General features: G+C 41.5%; 2 protein-coding genes across 2 annotated transcripts; both read left to right on the top strand.

Moving 5' to 3' along the window:
- The first annotated feature begins 4 nt into the window (after positions 1-4).
- Positions 5-1,766, top strand: nono (non-POU domain containing, octamer-binding). The gene has a single exon (XM_026320963.2). It carries the CDS (start codon positions 142-144, stop codon positions 1,462-1,464), a length of 1,323 nt encoding a protein of 440 aa, XP_026176748.2. The 5' UTR covers positions 5-141; the 3' UTR covers positions 1,465-1,766.
- A 3,556-nt stretch (positions 1,767-5,322) lies between these two features.
- Positions 5,323-16,483, top strand: npc1l1 (NPC1-like 1). Its single transcript, XM_026321691.1, has 21 exons — positions 5,323-5,438; positions 7,645-7,806; positions 7,963-8,868; positions 9,117-9,410; positions 9,497-9,720; positions 9,843-9,943; positions 10,042-10,214; positions 10,514-10,642; positions 11,353-11,535; positions 11,619-11,733; positions 11,866-12,131; positions 12,250-12,339; positions 12,420-12,610; positions 13,718-13,845; positions 13,947-14,076; positions 14,160-14,215; positions 14,697-14,847; positions 15,000-15,231; positions 15,335-15,448; positions 15,617-15,779; positions 15,896-16,483. Exons 1-21 carry the CDS (start codon positions 5,397-5,399, stop codon positions 16,084-16,086), a joined length of 4,041 nt encoding a protein of 1,346 aa, XP_026177476.1. The 5' UTR covers positions 5,323-5,396; the 3' UTR covers positions 16,087-16,483.

Below are 16,483 nucleotides of genomic sequence, written 5' to 3'. Positions count from 1 at the left end.
ATCCGTACGTCGCACAGATTTGAGATCACAATAGCGTTGGTGCAGCCTCGCCATTTTCGCAGCTCTTTGTGCGCTCCCGCTAAGAGTTTGCCCGTGTTTGTCGAGCCTTTGGTCCAGTCGGGGTTTAATTCAGTTGCAAAAATGCAAGGAAACAGAGGGCCCCATCAGAACCACGGCCCCAACCGGCCAGGAGACCAGAAAAAGCCCGGGGGGACAAACACGAACGGCCAGCAGCCCGAGCCCAGCGACCAGATCAGTCTTAACGAGGCCTTAACCCTGGACTTGCAGAGCTTTAGGAAGCCCGGAGAGAAAACCTTCACCCAGCGCAGCAGGCTGTTTGTAGGAAACCTGCCAACCGGGGTCACCGAGGAGGATCTGGAGAAGCTGTTCGCCAAGTACGGAAAGGCCAGTGAGATCTTTGTCAACAAGGAGAGGGGTTTCGGCTTCATTCGACTGGAAACCAGGATCATAGCGGAGATCGCCAGAGCCGAGCTGGACGATGCTCCGTTCAGAGGCAGGCCGATACGGGTGAGGTTTGCAACACACGGCGCTGCTTTATCTGTGAAGAATTTGCCAGAGTTTGTGTCCAACGAGCTGCTGGAGGAGGCCTTCGCCGTCTTTGGGCAAATAGAGAGGGCTGTTGTCATAGTGGATGACCGAGGGAGGCCCACGGGGAAGGGGATAGTGGAGTACACCTCAAAGCCAGCTGCAAGGAAGGCTCTGGATAAATGCAGTGAGGGAGCCTATCTTCTTACGGCATTTCCAAGACCTATTACAGTGGAGCCCATGGAGCAGTTTGATGAAGAGGAGGGACTGTCAGAAAAGCTCATCAACAAGAACCAGCAGTATCACAAAGAGCGTGAGCAGCCACCTCGATTCGCTCAGCCAGGCTCCTTCGAGTACGAGTATGCCATGCGCTGGAAGGCCCTGATGGAGATGGAGAAGCAGCAGTATGAGATGGTGGACCGCAACATAAAGGAGGCTCAGGAGAAGCTGGAGGCTGAGATGGAGGCAGCAAGACACGAGCATCAGGTGATGCTGATGAGGCAGGACCTGCTGAGGCGGCAGGAGGAGCTGCGGAGGATGGAGGAGCTCCACAGTCAGGAGGTGCAGAAGAGGAAACAGGCTGAGCTCCGGCAGGAGGAGGAACGCCGGCGGAGAGAGGAGGAGATGAGGATGCGCAATGAGGAGATGATGAAGAGGCAGCAGGAGGGCTTCAGAGGCAACTTCTCAGAGAATAGAGAGCAAGACATGAGGATGCACATGGGTGGTCATGGGATGCCCATGAACAGAAACTCTCTGGGGGGCAGCTCTGGTGCTGCTGGTGCAGCCAGCATGGCTGTTGAGAATGCCCCTATGATGCCAGGGCCAGGAAACAACAACATGCCTGGAGGGCAGGGGGGCTTCCCCAGGGGTCTCCCTGGGCCCGGAGATTATGGACCTAATAAGCAACGCAGATTTTGAATCATATGTATATTATTTTTTCCCCCATTTTCATACTCACTGTATTTTAAAGTTCAGCTAGTGAGCGTTACTTTCGAACTCTGAAAAAAAAATACTGTGCATGTTTTTTTTTTTGTTTTGTTTTTTTTTTTTATACTTTTTATTTGTTGTTTTGATTTATGTTTTAGTACTAAAAGGTCACAACTTTCCAGATGAGCCATGGGTTTTTAGTTTATTTCCCACAGTAATGTATTTTTCATAGGGATAGAAAATGTTTTGTCCTGGTATGTTGACTTTTCTGGAATAAATTCATGATTCCCTAAGAATTTTGTTTTATTCACAATAGACTCACGTGTGTGGTACTAAATAGTTCCCCAACTCAGCAAGCACATTTTTAGTCACAAAATTGACTGAGGGCATCAAGTTTTTTTCATAACATAATCTCAGCTAAATATGAAAAATGAAACAAAAGAATGGCCAGTGCAGTTGTGGTGTGAATGTCTAAATTATTTTTTGATTTTTTTATTTATATATTTTTCTTTCATATGCTATGGCATCTCAGGTGGATTTGATATTAATGGCTGTGATGCATTTAGTAAAAGCAGCTATGGTTATTAATTACACCTGTGCTATCCCTGCTGTGGTGACATAAGGTGTGTTCTGTCGAAAAGGCCTGTAATACTCCCTGGGAAAATCAGTAACTGCTTAACTAGAGACATTTTGTGACTCATCTGCCATATAGCCAAAGAGGGATCTGAGAGAGTTGCTCGTTACAGAGAGAAGAATTAAACTCATGCCCACCCAGGCTAAAGTGACGGACAGTGTAGTGACTCATGGATACCTGGATAGTGACAACAAGCACTACTTAAATGAGGAAGATGGTGTGATTTGAGATGAGACTGGAAAAATGCAGGTGCAGAAAAATGTACAGCTATGTGAGTTGCTTTATTTGCTGTGTTTAAAAGTCAAAGTTCACCAACCTCAGCAGCGTTAAACACAAATACTGAAAGTTTTATGCTGTTTCAGCATGACCCTAGTTCTAGTTTCATGTCAACAGTCAGTAACCTATGCAGCAATGACTGCAGTCATGCTGCAGTGTTTGAGTTTCATAATGAAACCTCATCTCCTGTCAGGATAAAACCCAAATAGAAACATAGCAGAGAAAGTCTGGGTCATAAGCAAGGACCATGTTGATGAAAGTGGACTGAAACTGGGTTTGCATAATAGCTAAACAGTTGCAGCATACACGTTGGATAAGAGTTGTATCATCATTCTTTCTGTTGTTGGTAGATAAACAGATTTAGATGTATGATTTGGGATTGGACACCTGTTCGGTACAAGTCAAACTTTTGTACAATAAGTGTAAGAATAAAGTGTGCAATCCATTAATGTCAACTTAAGGCAATCATCTTAAATATCACCCACCCTGTTATGAAATAAGACCGCATGATGGTAATTGCATCGAAACTGAGGATCCTTCCATCTCCATCATGGTTTTGTGTCCCCTCAGTTTTAAGCTGATAAGAGACTTTTCTGAGGAAACTACCCTTTACCCATATTGAAGCTGAAGAAATCAAGATCAACTTGCCCCACCATGCTGCCAGTGCAATGGAAGGAACCATAAATAAAGATTGATAAGGACCCGATCATAAAGAAGGGAAAGTTTGTGTTATCTGTAGATTGTCAAGGTCTTAGAGGAATTTTGGTTAAGTTAGGTTCATTTTAAACTCGCTGTACCTTGGAAAACAGACAGCAGGAAATTTTTCGACAACTATCTGTGTAAGGTATGCATACCTACCATCCATCTGCAGCTTTCAAGCTCTCAGCCTTGAAAGATTTTTCAGCTATTTTGTAGATTTAACATGTATAAATCAACATGTATAACTATATATTCATCAAGATTTTGTGATTACGTGAACCAAATAATTTTGACTAAGCAGTAGCTTTAGTATTGGCAGCATTTGTAAATAAATCTGAAAATATAAAGTGAAGGTTTGTCAGGGATATTTTAGATACATTTGTGTAATGTATATAATAAAACCCTTGTTTGAATCAGCTTCCTTTGCAGTTTGGCCCAGAAATACGCCACATTCATCCATTATTAACTTTGACAAATAAATGCTGTCTAGTGTCAGTATCATTTTCAAATTATTACACAAAGATAGACGCTGAAGGAAAAGTAAAATAAGTGTCGACTAACAAATATGAAGTGTTAGAGTAACAGTGTGTATGAAATGAAAAAAGTGGACTCTTACAATGTGTGTTGAGGCATCAGGCAAATATAGTGCAGTAAAAATATTAAGTCTTCCAAAAATAAACAGTCGTCCATCACTCATTTCCTTATTCTTATTCTTATTATTAAATCTGTTAATTTTATTAATTTCATTTCAAATGGTCAATGAGTGCACCTGTATGAGCTCATACAATAAAACATCATGAGCAACAAAAATAACCATAGAATTACTGCTCAGTTTATGCTCATGTATTACACATTTTATGTTTCACAACATATATATCAATGCTCAACTTGGTGGTTAACAATGTTGCCTCACAGCAAGAAGGTTCCTGGTTTGAAACCCATCAGGGACCTTTCTGTGTGGAGTCTTCATGTTCTCCCTGTTCTTGTGTGGGTTTTCTCCAGGTACTCTGGTTTCCTCCCACAGTCCAAAAACATGTATGTCAGGTTGATTGAATTTTGTTAAGTGTTTGTAAAAACAAATTTATGAATGGGCAGAGTCCCTTATATATATGCAGATAACGCTCATAAAAACTCCAAGCCTCTCAAGGTCATACAAAGATAATAAAAGATAGCTGAAATAAAATAATTAAAAAATAAAATAAATGAATACCATTTTATTTATTTCCAGAAGGGTAATGTAAAACATTGTAAACAACTGAAGTTTGGTTCTTTTAAGAGGAATGGACTTGTTTTATGATTTGTCAGTGTTAGGGTACTTACACAGTAAATTGATCAACAGACTCAAGCTGATAAAGCTCTTGATTTTATCCTTTGATTTGAAAGTCTGCACTGCTGTGTGCAACATATTTTGATGTGCAATCTTATTGCTGTGACTTATCTACATTGCGAAAGAACAAAAAGCATCTGCCCCATCTCTTCTTGTCTTTTTTTTTTTACCATCTCTGATTATCACAAACTGAAATCCTTATGCACCTTCACCGAGTGTTCGACTTCACCTGTAACACGATTATGGAGTCCTAGTTGTCAGCACTATCTCCGTTATGACCTTGAAATGTGATAACAACATGAATTATAAAGATAATCTTAAATGTCAGGATGTCACTTAATGCTGTCTTGGCATGGTGGCCTGCTACCTGTGTCACTGAGGCAGAAATGAGATTTTAATAAAAAACAAAAGAATAACTCGGCCACGGCAGAGTCACTTAGACTCAAAGAACAATTTAAAAATACTGACATACCACTGTCAGTGGTGCTCACTGACAGTGGTATGTCAGATTCAGGGCAAATAATGTCTGTGTTAATATGTTGTCAACAAAAACCCTGAAAGTCGCAGAGGAACGGTAACAATGTATGATTCAGATGAAGACACGTACATATATGACTAAAAACTGGGTGCAGCTGTTGTTTTGGATTCACTCAACTGTTTTGGATCCTCCCAGCAACCCCAGTAAAATCTCAACCATGGTAATTATCAGTCAGAAGAATTGATCACCCCTAGCTGTGATTGGCCAGTTACAGCATCACACCAGATAAGAAAGATGTGACATCACAGGAGCAGTGACGTTGGACACGATCGACTTCCCAAACCCTTAACACAGTTAGGTGAACAGACAGATGATAGGAGAGAGAGGACAGCAGAATTTCTGTTTTTTTTTTTGTCTCATGTATCATCCAACAGGTCATCAGTAATTAATACACACTCCATTTTACTGTAGCTGAGGACCCTGACTCCCCTGAAAGACTCTCAGAAACCATGGTCTTTGTCACAGCTCTGATCATTTTTCTCACATGTGTGGTAAGTTGGTCTTTTTTCTTTGTTAGAGAACTTGTACCTACCAGTTATAACATTGTACTGTCTTTCAGCCATAATAACCATATATTTATTTATCTTCTCACTCCGCTATTGAATATGTACAGGTATAGGTCTTTGCTTAAGATTAATAACCAAGATTCAATGGTAGAAAAATACATGTAATTGCTTTTGTAAAGTAAATACATGTAATCGCTTAGAGATATAAGTTGTTCATAATTTTGGTGTAAGTCACTTACGAAAAAGCGTCTTAGATAAAACATTTCCTGTAAGTTCAGCTGTACGGAAGATGTGAACTTCTTAAAGAACAAATTAAATACAGAAATGAAGTTATGTACAACAACATCTTAGTGACTTAAACCTACATTTCATTCATTGAACAGTAAATAGAGTTCAAATTTACATTTGCAGGGTCCAGTAACTGTCATAATGAAAGACAAAGTAAATCAGACCCAGATTAATGAATGCACACTGACGTATACAGCAGAATATGATTTTTATACTTTACACTTCTACTTGCAAAATTTTAGTACGTCTGTGTTGTGTCTTTCTAACCTTTTTTCTTTTCTTTCTTCGTCATTTTTTCTTTTCTTAAAGTTCTAGTTAACTGCAGCACATGTGAACTGTGCTGTTTAAACCTGCAGTGGTTTAAATGTGTGCCTATGTGGGAAACCTAAAAATCTGGTTTTTAATTTGACTATTAAATATTTAATTTTACCTAAAACTGAGTCTTTAATATGTAGTTAATTTTGGGATATTATAATCAACCTTGAACATATGCAGCTTATTTAAAATGCCATCCCCCTACCCCGGGCCCCCTGTGGGCCCGAAACTGTAGAAATGCATACCAAGCTCATCAATATAACCCTTAAAATGTAAGCAGCTAGTTTAATTTGGGTATACAAAAGGAGGGTAGGTAACAGTTTGAACATTTCAGCGTGAACCTACAGTTTCCATGTTGCTGTACAATATGATGGCGTTAAGTGGCTCAGATGGCAGTTTAGTTTAGTTTAGTTTAGTTTATTTCTAAAGCACATTTAAAAACAACAGGAGTTGCAACCAACAAGTATAAAACAAAGTAAAAACATACCCAAACAAGACAAACAAAGGGACAAATCAAAGTTTACACCGTCAAACAGAGAAATAGAAGGGGAAGATCTTATGTGGAGAGAAAGACTGTTCCAGAGCCTAGGACCTGCCACAGCAAAAGCCCGGTTGCCTTTAGTTTTAAAATGTGAAAGAGGGCCTGAGAGAAGAAATTGACTAGACAGCCGAAGAGATCTAGAGATGGAATACGGAATGAGGAGATTACAAATATACTGGGGAGAAAAACCATGTAAAGCTTTAAAAACAAAAAGCTAAATCTTAAAATCAACATGGAAATTGACCAGGAGCCAGTGTAGACAGACTGGAGTAATCTGCTCACATTTTCTGGTGCCAGTCAATAATCTGGCTGCCGCATTTTGCACCAATTGCAATCAGTCCAGAGATGATCTAGGAAAACCCAGATAAAGTGAGTTGTAGTAATCAAACCTTGAAGTTATAAACGCATGAATTACAGTTTGAAGGTCCTTCATAGAAAGCATCGTCCTGATTCTAGCAATTGATCTTAATTGAAAGAAACTGCTTTTCACAACAGCACTAATCTCCTTATCAAAAGACAACGAATCGAAGACAACGCCAAGCTTTCTAACATGGTCGCATACATTTGATGACAGGGGGCCAAGGTGCTTGACAATGACCAAAAACCATCATTTAAGTTTTATCAGTATTTAACTGTAAAAAAGTCAAGTCCATCCATTTAATGTCCTGAAGACATGCAAACAGATTACACATAGAACAGTGATAAAATTGAATGTCGTCGGAATAGAGATGATATGATTAATCATGTTTCAGGACACAGTACCACCAACGTAGCACCAAAGTCATGATGACACATCTATGGGTTAATGCTGTAATGTCTTTAGAAGCAAACCCTTTTATACCTTGTTGCTGTTAAATATTAACCTCAATATTTATTTTTCATAATTATTACGATTATTATATTTTACACATGGAGATAGAAGCTAGATAAGGCTCAAAACTATACATATCAGCATAACATCAAAATGACATGTTGATGTAATCTGTGTTGAAATGTTTGAATGCAAATGTTTTGTCCTGTTTGTTGTCATCTGCGTCTTCCATGCAGGTGCTGTCAGAGGCCCAACATGAACCAGGGTACTGCACTTTCTATGAGGAGTGTGGTCGGAACCCGCTGCTAGGAGAGACCCTCATTCCTCCTATTGTCCCCTGTCTCAATTACAGCCGCGCCCGACCTGTTACGGGAGAACACTACAGGAGAATCAAAGAGGTCTGTTTATCCTGCTTAGTGTTTAAATGAAGCACAGGACAGGAGTGAGTAATGCATGGCTGAGCAGGTTTATTCTCAAGCGTTATAATATTATGATGTTAAAAGTATCCACTTGTTTTACTGTCAGTTATTAAAATTGCTGGGTTCTTGCTACAGGTGTGTCCCATTCTAGACCGTGGTGAAAACAACACATACGCCTGCTGCTCCATGAAACAGCTGTCATCCTTGGAAATGAGTCTGACCCTGTCCAAGGCTGTGTTAGTCCGCTGCCCTTCCTGCGTTGAGAACTTTGCCCACCTGCACTGCATCAACACCTGCAGTCCCAATCAGAGCCAGACGATAAAAGTAACAAAGGTCATGAATGTCACTTACTTGAACAAGACGAAGGAGGCTGTGGTGGCCTACCAGGCCTTCCTCACCACCACCTTTGCAAATGGGGCCTTCCAGTCTTGTAGAAATGTCAGGATCCCTGCCACAGGAGGGTTCGCCATTGCCACCATGTGTGGTCGCTATGGGGCCAAACTGTGCACCCCACAGCGCTGGTATGACTTCCAGGGAGACTCCAGCAATGGGCTGGCTCCACTGGACATCGACTTCAGGCTGATAAAAGAGGGAACCACTGAGGGACTACCAGAGGGCATTATCCCCTACAACGGACGTGCTCTGAAGTGTAACGAAACCACACCATCAGGTGGTCAGGTCTGCTCCTGCCAGGACTGCCAAGAGTCTTGCCCGAGCGTGCCCCCTCCTCCACCACCTCCCAGCCCGTTCACACTTTTTGGGATAGATGGCTTCTTAATGATTTCTGTTATCTGGCTCTTGCTGCTGATGTTTGCATTTATCTTCTACCTCGCCATCTCATGCTTCCTGCTGTATAAAAGAAGAAACGATGAAGAGAAAAGAAAGGGGAAAGGCAAAGACCATAACAGGAATAACGTCACTGAGCAGGTCATTCATCCATCAGAGGTGTCGTGCACTGACAAGAACAGCCTGACAGCTCAAGCTTTCCTGAGCTTACAGTTCAAGAACTGGGGAACTCTAATGGCGACCTATCCCCTCATAGTAAGTCATTTTAGTAGTGTACATAATAGCAGCAGTTAAAGCCACTGGGTGGAACATTTGAGGCTTTGTTGGGTCAAACAGATCCATCTTAAGCACCGTGAGGAGAATGGACTGAAAGCAAAGTTGACAAAGAATATCAGAATAATAAAATATATATAAACACATACACACGGTGGCTTTAAAAAACACAGTGGTGAAACATATTACTAAGATGTGTCTCAGATCTTAAGATGTTGTCTTCTTTTAAGGTGCTCCTGGTGTCATTTGCAGTCGTGGTTGCTCTCTCTGTTGGTATCAAGTCCATCGAGCTCACCACTGACCCGGTCGAGCTGTGGTCTGCTCCCAGCAGCCGAGCCCGGCAGGAGAAAGACTTCCATGATGCACACTTTGACCCCTTCTTCAGGACAAACCAGGTGATCTTGACAGCGCCGGGAAGAAAAGGCCACATTTATGACTCTTTGCTGTTTGGGCCACACAACTTTAGCGGGCTTGTGTCCAAAGATCTCATCATTCAGCTTCTGGAGCTTCAGAATAAAATACAGGTAGAGAGCACAGACTCACAGTTGACGTTGGTCACAAAAGTTCAACATATTATTTCGATACACCAATGCCTCCTATTTTTTTTTAGAACATCAAGTTCTGGTCAAAAGATCTGAACCGCACAGCTAGTCTGAAGGACGTGTGTTTTGCACCACTGAACCCATCCAACCCCTCCCTGACGGACTGTGCAGTCAACAGCTTGCCCCAGTACTTCCAGAACAGCCTGGACAATATAAATGCTAAGGTGAACATGACCGAGCTGGGGGTAACCAAAGAAGTGGACTGGAGAGACCACCTAATCTACTGCCTCAAGTATGGATTCATCAAATGGAATTTTAAATTTAAATGTGAAACCCATAAAATACATAACGTGAAATTCATCTGAAAGTGTGTTTAACATAGTTTCTCTTTTTCTCCTTCCATCTCTTCTCAAGCTCTCCTCTGTCCTTCAAAGACATCACTGACTTAGGTATGAGCTGCATGGCTGACTACGGCGCTCCAGTCTTCCCCTTCCTGGCTGTGGGAGGCTATAAGAGTGAGTGACTTCATCTTTTACACATGAAATACCTGTACAATAAAAAAACAAAAAGCCATTTTTAATTACTCTAACATTATACATCTTGCTTTTCCCAGATGATGACTACACTAATGCTCAGGCTTTCATCCTGACCTTCTCCCTCAACAATTACATACGAGACAACCCCAAGTTTGAAGTAGCTATGCAGTGGGAGAAAGAGTTTCTTAAAATTGTCCAGGACTACCAGAAGAATCCTGCCTCCAACTTCACGTTTGCATACATGGCAGAGGTACGGTAAACTGCACGATCTCACAGGACATATCATTCATGTTTCTCATTATAAAATATTTACAGTTGTTCATTTTACAATAAGCTTTTCAAGTGGATTTGATGACTGTTGGTAGCTGAAGACTCCTGGCAACCCAGGGTTTTAAGACCCTGACCAGTGATTGACTGATTGATAGCCATGTGGTTAAAGATGTGTTGTCACAGCTCTTCCAGAGCATATGTGGAGTCTTCTCCTCTTTTTCTATATCACCTTACAATCCTAACGCTAATCCCTGTGTCGCCCTCCCACTCTGTTGATAGAGGTCTCTGGAGGATGAGATTAATCGAACAACAGCAGAGGACATCCCCATCTTCATGATCAGCTATGCTGTAATCTTTGTTTACATCGCTGTGGCACTGGGGGAGTACTCTTCATGGAAGCGAATACTGGTAAGGCTTCAGAGACAGCAATCTCTGCTTTGATTATAATGCAGAATTTTATATGACACTGCTTTTTTTTTCACAATTTGTGGTTGATCAGTCCAGACGAGTCAACAACTGGTGGATTTGATCTCCACCACATTTTGTACAGACATTCACGGCTCCGAGAATGAATCCTAATGACAATCATGATCCCCTGACTTTTCCCCTAGTTCCACCCTGCGGTTCACATTTGAGGTTTGAAGTGAAATCTATGTGTTGCCTTAAATTTTTCCACATAAACTTGATTCTGTCCTACTCACGACTTTTATGACCCCGTTATTATTATCATTATGTCAAAGTTATACTCTGTGTTTAGTGCTAACTAGTAAATGTTAGTGTGCAAAACATTATACCTTACTAAGCATCTGCATGTTAAGATTTTCACTGGCAGGATGTTAGCATGTTGATGATTTTGTGTTTTACTGTGCCTATCTATTGGTGAGCTTGTTAAACTCCTGTATAACTCGTTTTACTCTAAAATAGCACATATCATCTGCCTGGGATATGATAAGCCTGCAGCAGTATGGCTATGTCAGCTGTATAGAGTTTATCTCTGCGATGAAGCACATGGGTTTATTAGCCATGAGGTTATACAGTGCAAACACAATAAAGCAGAAGATATAGGCAACAGAGAATATTAACAGACTTGACTGTGTACATCTCTGTGTGTCCTACAGGTGGACTCTAAGTTTCTGGTGGGTCTGGGTGGGATCCTGGTGGTCGCATGTTCTGTATTGGCCTCCATGGGCTTCTACTCCTGGATAGGAATCCCCTCCTCGCTGGTCATTCTGCAGGTCGTGCCGTTCCTGGTGCTCGCTGTAGGTGCTGACAACATCTTCATTTTTGTACTGGAGTACCAGGTGAGTATGATGAATGTATAGGGTGCTGATTTTGCATGACGTGTTTAATATTTTTAGAAATCTCTACTCTTCCTTCCTTGCAGAGAGATGTAAGGAGGCCAGGAGAAAAGAGAGAGGAGCAGATTGGCCGTGTCCTTGGAAACGTAGCTCCCAGCATGCTCCTCTGCAGTCTCTCTGAGTCTGTCTGCTTTTTTCTAGGTAGGTGCATTTTTTAGGCTTTCAAAAAAAATCTACTCAAACACACAATAAGACATGTTAAAATTCTGTGCACCTACACCAAGAAGAAATTTCAGTTTCCATAAAATGTATTCATCTCTTGCTCTACCCCAGGGGCCCTGTCCACCATGCCAGCAGTGAAGTCCTTTGCTCTGTACGCAGCTCTGGCTGTGCTCATGGACTTCATTCTGCAGATGACAGCCTTTGTGGCGTTGCTGTCCCTGGACGCCAGGCGCCAAGACAGCAACCGCTGTGAACTGCTCTGCTGTGTTACAGTGTCAACCCAGCGTCCCAACAAGCCAAATGAGGGCTTTTTGCTGCCCTTCATGAGGAAATACTATGCCCCCGTCCTTATGAACCGCTACACCAGGATCATAGTGGTATAACTTCATAACATTTTCAAATATATTCACACTTATTCTCAACCCGTGCACAAAAATCATAGGGTGATAAAAACCAGATAACTGATCATTATGTTCTGTCCTGTGTTCTCTCCAGATGTTGGTTTTCATTTTCATGCTCTGTGGATCCTTATTCCTCATGTTTAAAGTGACAGTGGGTCTGGATCAGGAGCTTGCTATGCCAACGGTCAGTAACACGGACAATATAAATATAAGTCAATGTATGCACACTTCTCCTTCAGCATAATGATTCTATTTTTATTGCAGGGCTCCTATATGTTAAACTACTTCCAGTACCTGTACAAATACTTTGAAGTCGGAGTCCCTGTTTATTTTGTGACAAAAAAGGGCTTTAACTTCACCACAGTAGAGGGTATGAATGCCGTCTGCTCCAGTGTGGGCTGTGATCAGTTCTCACTGACCCAGAAGATCCAGTACGCCACAGACTACCCAGATCGGTAAGTCTGTGGACAAATCGCATACCAATATATCTCTGCACTAACCAATTCCTCCGTCAACAACATTTTTCACTAACCGATCCTTGAACTTGCAGATATAGTAGCAACCTCTTGCCAATCAGATCAGTTAATGATAAACCCAGTTACAGGAACATCAGTAAGCCGATAAAGAGTGCCTCTAACTGATCATGCCATGGAGAGAGAGCCAATTACTGTTCAGATGCAGAAACAGTCAGAGGGTGTATTCTGTTTGAACCGAGCTAATACTAGGAGGAAGAGAACAGTTTGGTGCGTTTTAACAGTTGATTATGCTTTATAATACCGACCTTTTTACAAGGTGATTGATAAATTAAACATTTACAGTAGAGAATTATAATACATAATGTTCGCTGTGAGAAATCTGTTAGTGAGAAATCTGATAGTTGTGATATGTAATATGCTTATTAGATAAGCTAAAGGTGATTGCAACTAGTAGATGGATTATAATTACAACACTGCTTTAAGATAAGAAGAATTATGGCCCTAACTTATCAATAATATTATATGTTTACTGGCAAAAAGTTCTTGTCATATATGGAGCATTGGTCAGAATTACAGTAGCATAAGTAAGTGAAAGGGTTTAGCTTCCAAATCTTTGTTAAAATGGGGTGACTAATGGTACTAACAGCATGTGACTCTCAAAAGTTAAAAATAATAAGTTTGGAAATACAAAAAAGAAGGTCATTCATTTTTATGTGCAGTTCAGTGAGAAGTCTGATAAGGTGCAGCCAGCAGGTAGTTAGTTTGGGGAAACAGTTCTCCTAACCAACATACATCAATACAGATTTGTCCAGATTTTACAGATGACATTTCTTATGTTAATTAGTGAACTTTGTTACATGCACTATTTACTCCTATGTGCGTATTGTCTGTTAAAAACAGTGCCCAGCTGTTTCACAATAGGAGTAGGCTAATATATGCTTATGCTTGTGACCCTTTTTAGAGTTAGATTGAATTTGTAATTGATTTTGGCATACAAAACGTATGATAACATGATATTTTCATTATCCATTAACATGATATTTGTATTTCGTCCTTGCTTTTACCCATTCATAATGGGATCTGTAGATCCTACTTGGCTATTCCTGCTAACTCCTGGGTAGATGATTACATTGACTGGCTGAACCCTGGATCCAGATGTTGTCGCCTGTACACTTTCGGTCCAAATGCTGGAAAGTTCTGTCCTGCAAGTGAATGTAAGACCCACTGTGAGAAAACACCATATTAAAGCACATAATTTAATGTGAATTCCCTGTGTGTGAAAGACTATTAACACCTACTCTGCACGATCCAATAGCTCCTCTCCTCTGTGTACGCAAGTGTATGGCCCCTCCTGCAAACGGTGTCCTCAGACCCAGTGTGGAACAATTCAACCGCTTCCTACCTGACTTCCTGGGTAACAGGCCTGACCTGCAATGCCCTAAAGGGTGTGTAGTGTAGCCGCGCACATGCACACAAAAACATCCCATCATCAAAACAACATCTCACTGCTTATTGTCTCTATTACCAGTGGTCTAGGAGCCTATGACACAGCGGTGGTGAGAGATGCGAGTGGAGAAATTATAGGTAAGTTATCTTAAATAATCTCAGTAAGAAATATGAAATAAAATAAAAATCATGTCAGTAAGCGGGGCAGCACAGTGGATTAGTGGTTGGCACTGTTGCCTCACAGTAAGAAGGTTCCTGGTTTGAAACCCAGCAGGGGCCTTTCTGTGTGGAGTTTGCATGTTCTCCCTGTGCTTGTGTGGGTTTTCTCCAGGTACTCTGGTTTCCTCCCACAGTCCAAAAACATGTATGTCAGGTTGATTGGTGACTCTAAATTGCCCATAGGAGTGAGTGTGAGTGTGTGAGGTTGTTTGTCTCTATGTGGCCCTGTGATGGACTGGGGACCTGTCCAGGGTGGACCCCTGCCTTTCACCCAAAGAGAGCTGGGATAGGCTCCAGCAGATGTTTAAATGAAGCCCTTTGACCCTAAATAGGAATAAGTGAGACAATGAATGGGTTGATAATGTCAGTAAGTGAACCTTTTTGTCCTCTGTGTTTTTAGCTTCTCGGTTCATGGCTTACCACACGCCTCTGACCAACTCTCAAGAGTTCACTGCTGCACTGCTGAGGGCCAGAGAGCTAGCCCACAACATCACCATGGGCATGAGGAAAATACCAGGCACCTCCCCTGACTTTGAAGTATTTCCTTACACGTATGTACTTTTATTTCCTGAGCTCCCAATGTAATCTTCCCTACCCTACAAATTTATTGTTTTTGCTACTGATGCTCTGGGAATAGACAGGAAAATAAACTGTACATTAAATCTAAGCAGTTTCAATGACTTTTCCTCCCTCCATCATACAGGGTGACGTATGTATTTTATGAGCAGTACCTGACCATTGTGCCAGAGGGACTCTTCAGCATCTCCCTGTGTCTGCTGCCAACCTTTGTGGTATGCTGTCTGCTGCTGGGGTTGGACCTGCGCTCAGGGCTGCTCAACCTCATCACTATAATCATGATCGTCGTGGATACTGTTGGTGTCATGACGCTGTGGGGCATCGATTACAATGCGGTGGCCCTTATCAACCTGGTTACGGTAGGCACATGCTTGTGGTGGGGATTAAAGAGGTACTTGACTGATTTTACAAGGTAAATTCATTTTATTTTAATTTAACTTAGATTTTCTGTGTTGTTTTCAGGCTGTGGGCATCTCTGTGGAGTTTGTATCACATATGACAAGATCCTTTGCACTTAGCACCAAGCCCACACATGTGGAAAGGGCGATAGAGGCTACAGCCAATATGGGCAGTGCAGTAAGTCAACTACAAGGCAATCTAGAGCAGACATTGTTAATCACTCACAAATGTAGTGAAAAAGTATGGAAAATAAAGATTCACTTGTAACACCACACACTTAATCATACAACTACAATGTACAGAACCAGCTGCCTGAGTTAAATATGTTCAATTTGCACCCTGAAGGTGTTTGCAGGCGTTGCTATGACCAACCTACCTGGGATCCTTGTGTTGGGGTTTGCCAAAGCACAGCTCATTCAGATCTTCTTCTTCCGGTTAAACCTGGTCATCACACTTCTGGGGATAGCTCATGGACTCATATTCCTTCCTGTGCTGCTCAGCTACTTTGGTATGTACTCATACTTCGGTATATTCACATTTTCTGCATGTTTTTTTTTTTTTTTGTGCAATGGAGGGCAACATAGGAATGAAGAGAGGGGGATAATCTGTCTTTGCTTTTGTTAGGGCCTGGTGTGAATAAGGCAGTCTTGCTGCAGCTCCAGCAGGCCAAAGCCAAGGCTAGCCAGGAGCTGGACATGGGGAGCAACATGAGACAAGTCTATGATAACATGAGCTATGAAGACGATGAGATGAAACAGTACTCAAACTCAACCTCCAAATGGGATCCCACAGAGAGAGAATACAGAGAACCATAAAGAAGAATTGACTATTTCTGAGTACCAACAATAGCTCTGATAAGAAAATACCTCTGTAACAAACCAAATAAGGATGGACACAGTAAAGGACAGAGATAGCGTAAGGTATTTGGCTCCATATGGAAATTTTTAAACTACCCAGGGGGGTGAAGACAACAAACAGTTGTGCAATATTTCTGAGCAATGCAAGAGTGGACCATTGCAGGGAGTCAACCTTCCTGTTTCAGCATTTGAAAAACTACCTTTCTCATCACAAGCACTGCATCCATTTGTTTTTCAATTGTGCAGTTATTTGACAGGACAGAAAGTCAACAAATGTTCTTGAAATAGTCATTTTGTATTTTTTTAATTTTGTATGAGTGAACAGATCACAATAGCACTGTTTAGAGTGATATAA

Source organism: Mastacembelus armatus, chromosome 9 (assembly GCF_900324485.2).
Source record: "Mastacembelus armatus chromosome 9, fMasArm1.2, whole genome shotgun sequence".
Taxonomy (NCBI): Eukaryota; Metazoa; Chordata; class Actinopteri; order Synbranchiformes; family Mastacembelidae; genus Mastacembelus; species Mastacembelus armatus.
The sequence above is the reverse complement of the archived record's forward strand: the minus strand, read 5'-3'. Positions and strand labels throughout refer to the sequence as shown.